Source organism: Branchiostoma belcheri, unplaced genomic scaffold (genome assembly GCF_001625305.1).
Source record: "Branchiostoma belcheri isolate BF01 breed outbred unplaced genomic scaffold, Haploidv18h27 scaffold135, whole genome shotgun sequence".
Taxonomy (NCBI): domain Eukaryota; kingdom Metazoa; phylum Chordata; class Leptocardii; order Amphioxiformes; family Branchiostomatidae; genus Branchiostoma; species Branchiostoma belcheri.
Window position 1 is genome coordinate 254,045 of NW_017802769.1, and position 3,934 is coordinate 257,978.

At 46.2% G+C, this 3,934-nt stretch overlaps 1 protein-coding gene across 1 annotated transcript; it reads right to left on the minus strand.

Annotated features, from left to right (window-relative positions):
* Window positions 1-367: 367 nt before the first annotated feature.
* Window positions 368-3,281, minus strand: LOC109464247 (complement C1q-like protein 4). The gene is made up of 3 exons (XM_019761184.1): window positions 3,038-3,281; window positions 1,385-1,749; window positions 368-563 (listed from the first exon to the last, which is right to left on the minus strand). Exons 1-3 carry the CDS (start codon window positions 3,234-3,236, stop codon window positions 372-374), a joined length of 756 nt encoding a protein of 251 aa, XP_019616743.1. The 5' UTR covers window positions 3,237-3,281; the 3' UTR covers window positions 368-371.
* Between the last annotated feature and the right edge of the window lie 653 nt (window positions 3,282-3,934).

Sequence of the window (3,934 nt, forward strand, 5' to 3'; positions counted from 1 at the left end):
ATATTTGGTATGTTGGTAGGTCGTAGGAAGACAAAGGTCAAGGTCAACTATGGGCCTCCTGTTGGCTGACCTTGGTACTGCAGCAGAACTTCTTTTTTTCAGTTTTTGTATCTTTTGTCCTGGATATGCTATGGTGTTGGATTTTTGGTGACAGATAGCTTTTCCTGTCAGGAATAAATGGTGTGGGTTTTGTCCCACTAGTTATAGCTTTGGTCCGCTGGTAGCGGATCTTGGGGAGGGGACCAAAGATTGAAGGCTAGACTCCAGGCTAGCACCCACACCTGGAGATCGTAATAAACAAACAAACAAACAAACAAACAAACAAACACCTCGTCGACCAACTGCAGCCGCAAGAGGGCGCCAATTTTCCGTTAATCGGCGTGGACGAGGAAGCCCGAGAACGTGATGTACCTGTTGCCGTCGCTGTACAGGACGTACCCGCTCCACAGCTGCACCCACACCTCGTCACCGAGCTGCAGCCGCAAGAGGGCGCTGTTGCTGCTGGACTGGTGCATTTCGTAGGCCGGGTTGCGGACGTGCAGGCTGGCGACCCGCTCGTCGTTCTTCATGATAATAATAACAGAAAGAAAGTTTATTGCAAGCTTTTGCCCGTAGGCCAATTGCAAGTACATGTAACATGAAAATAAATGAAGGACAACAGGATGGAAAACGATATAGTATGCAACTACTCTAACTACTAAACACTAAATTCTAACTTATCTTGTAAATTATTGGGTTCGACATCTTTTACCAAGACAGTGGAAGACGAATGATCCCACTTTTTCTGTAATGTGTGCGTTTTTAATTTGTGATGTCTAGAGGAGAGTAGCTTTCTTTTTGTTTGTAAACGTGGAGAAAATAGGATGGAATTTGTTGGCCTCTTCAAACAGGACCTTTCTATCGAGGTCGTAGAAGGGGCAGTTTGAAATGATAATAATATTGAATGGTTTATTGGTCAAACATTACCCGTGCAATCGCAGTCTTTTATAGCGCTGAATTGATGCAGGGTTTACAATCACATAATAATACATATGAAATACATAACATATTTTCTCCTCGCATTCTTGTGGAACTGTCGCAAGGGTCTGTGCGGCTGCCATTCGGCGCCACAAGGTGACCTCAATACGGCTTTCCCCAACCGAAGTTAGGTACCCATTCACACCTGGGTGGAGTGAGGAAAGTCGTGTAAAGTGCCTTTCCCAAGGGCATAACGACGGGGCACAACTGCCACCCAATCTCTTGGTGTAAAAAAATCCCAGTGCAAAAAAGAAACCCCGATAAAAAAAGCCTAAAAACCCAAAACCCAAACCTCTGCTTAGGGAGTAATACCCCATAACATGCAAATAAACTTTATAAAGATTCACTGTCCGAAAACTACTAGTACCTTCATAAGGGAGACGAGAATACTCGCGCTAGCGGCGTACTCGGTCATGCCGGTGAACGTGAACGAGTAGATCCCCGAGGCGGCAGGCGTGAACTTCCCCGTGCGGGGGTTGAAGGCGTCTCCTTCGTTGACGTGAACGACGTCGTACGTCACGGCGGTCCCCGTGAAGACCTTGGAGGTGCGGGCGGCGGAAAACGCCACCAGCGCCGAGGAGGAGCGAGAGGAGTCGCCGGGAGGACCTCGAGGACCCGCCGGACCCAGCTCGCCTTTCTCACCGGCGGGTCCGCGCTCACCTGGCGGGCCGAAAGGACCCAGTCTCCCCGGGATGCCCCTCTGTCCCTTCTCGCCAGGTACACCGGGCAGGCCTAGGGTAAAAAAAAAACATGCTCCTGTCAGAAAACAGGTGCCACCAGTCCCTTTCCACACACATGAACAGCAGTGCCAGACTGTTTCAACCAAGATAGCAACAATGCATTCAAACTTACAGTACTACATGTATTTTAGGCGAAGGTGGTTGATCCGATAACTATCTCCCTGTAGCCTCTACCAGACTTCGAGATGCGGCTAGAAAGAGTAGAAATTGGCCAAAATTAGAGATAACATGCCGAGGGAGTTGACATTTTGATGCACCCGGACGGCATGTAATCTCTCTATTTGCATGGCCAATTTCTACTCTTTCCAGCTGCCTCTCGAAGTCTGGTAGAGACTGGTATCTCCCTACTGCATTCTAGTAAAGCGAATCTGATGCCCTTTCTTAGTGTGACTAGTTCTAAGTTTACTGTACTCTGTACCTGTTCAACAATCAAATGTCGATAGAGAAAAGTGATACTGTTCTCGTTGTTGCCGAATTCCAAGATGATAAAGTTGGTGACACTACTAGTAACACATACATCATATCTAAAAGCAAAATATTATAATAGCTGTAAACACATATTTTTTCTATGCCGTATTTTTCGAACTTACTTATGAATCTCTGACAACGCCAAAAAACAGTTACTCAAGCAGCTGGATATGATTTTTAACCACCTCTTTAACGAGCGTGGGAAGCAGACAAAAGCTAAAAAGGGTGGCTATATGATTTTGGAAACGGTCACCAGTTTCTTGAGTAACTTTTTTTTTCGTATCTTTTTACCTGGATGTCTAAATTGCACTGACGAATCTCTGTGGCCTCCTGTGCAGGCCTCCGGTTTTGATACTGCGTTTTGTAGAATTTTTTACGCGTTCTTTTGTCGGCTATCCTACAACCAGCCGGCGCCACGGATCCTGCTTCAAACAAAAGAACGCCTTAAAAATTTTATATCAAAACTCTCACCCGCCCGGAGTCCTACACAGGAGGCTAGAATCACCTAACTAGTTCCACCACTCAGAACTTTTAAGCGTTCCACTAGGTTCTCCCCTAGCTCACACGCAACTTCACCGTCCAAATTCCTAGTTCGAAAAATCTTTTTACAGTGACAGTTTCTTTCTCCGTACGGCCAAGCTTTGTAATTCCCTCCCTGACAAGTGTTTCCCATCAACCTCCAATCTACAGGCTTTCAAATCAAACGTTCACCGCCATTGACAGACATGTTTCTCTCATCTTTCTAGTTCAATGCCGAGAAGTGGTCGTATAGGCCTTGCATTGAACTACTAAAAAAAATTCTGACTACTCACCCCTGGGTCCCGCGTCTCCCTTCCGCCCGTCCTGGCCAGGCGAGGCGACCACGGTGATGTTGTGGTTGTTCGTGTACTGTTTACTGCACGTTCCTCTTTCTGCCTCCCCGGCCCCGGGTACCGTCACTTCGGCAAGGTACAGCGGCAATACGGCGCTGCAAACCAGGCCCACGTACACGAGAACACACGGTGAAACCATGTCGGGGGTTCACTATAGCCAGCAGGAGGCTAGGATTTTGGATTCTTCGCCGGATGAGTTGAAAATGAAGTAGCGCGGACTGCGTTCCAGATATTTTATCCCTAAACTAATTCACCATTTCACGCTAGCATGAAGTAGGTCACAGCTAGCTGTCGGCGGCAATATGTTTTCCATCAAACATTTTTCTATCAGAAAATGTACCTTGCATGTATTTGAAATGCAATGCTCGAGTTTTAGTCAAGGAAAAGTTTAACAACTTTGGTGAACGGTATTAAAGGAATATTTGTTTACCTGGATAATTTATTTGTATACTTTCTGACATATAACGTGTTATGTCATACAAATACATCGCATACATGTATTACTTCAGGAACATGCTGTGTGGATTGCACCTTGTGTAAGAGATACTACAACATTAAATCTCCTCATTACACCTTCAACAAATGCCTTTATGCAGTTCCAAGGAACATCGCATGGCTTCCCCACATGAATCCCACAGACATACAGTCATAGTCGTAGGAAACAAAACTGCTGAAAACCGGTCGTTTCGGGTGGGTCTATAGAGGTATCTACACACCTCATTGGTCTGACAAATAGGTATCCCAGCAGTCTGAGCGACAACTGTGTATACGTAAAATATCGTTGTATCCAGGCAGCTCTCTTGGCGCGCCGACCGTCTCAGCGGAACAGGTGAAACG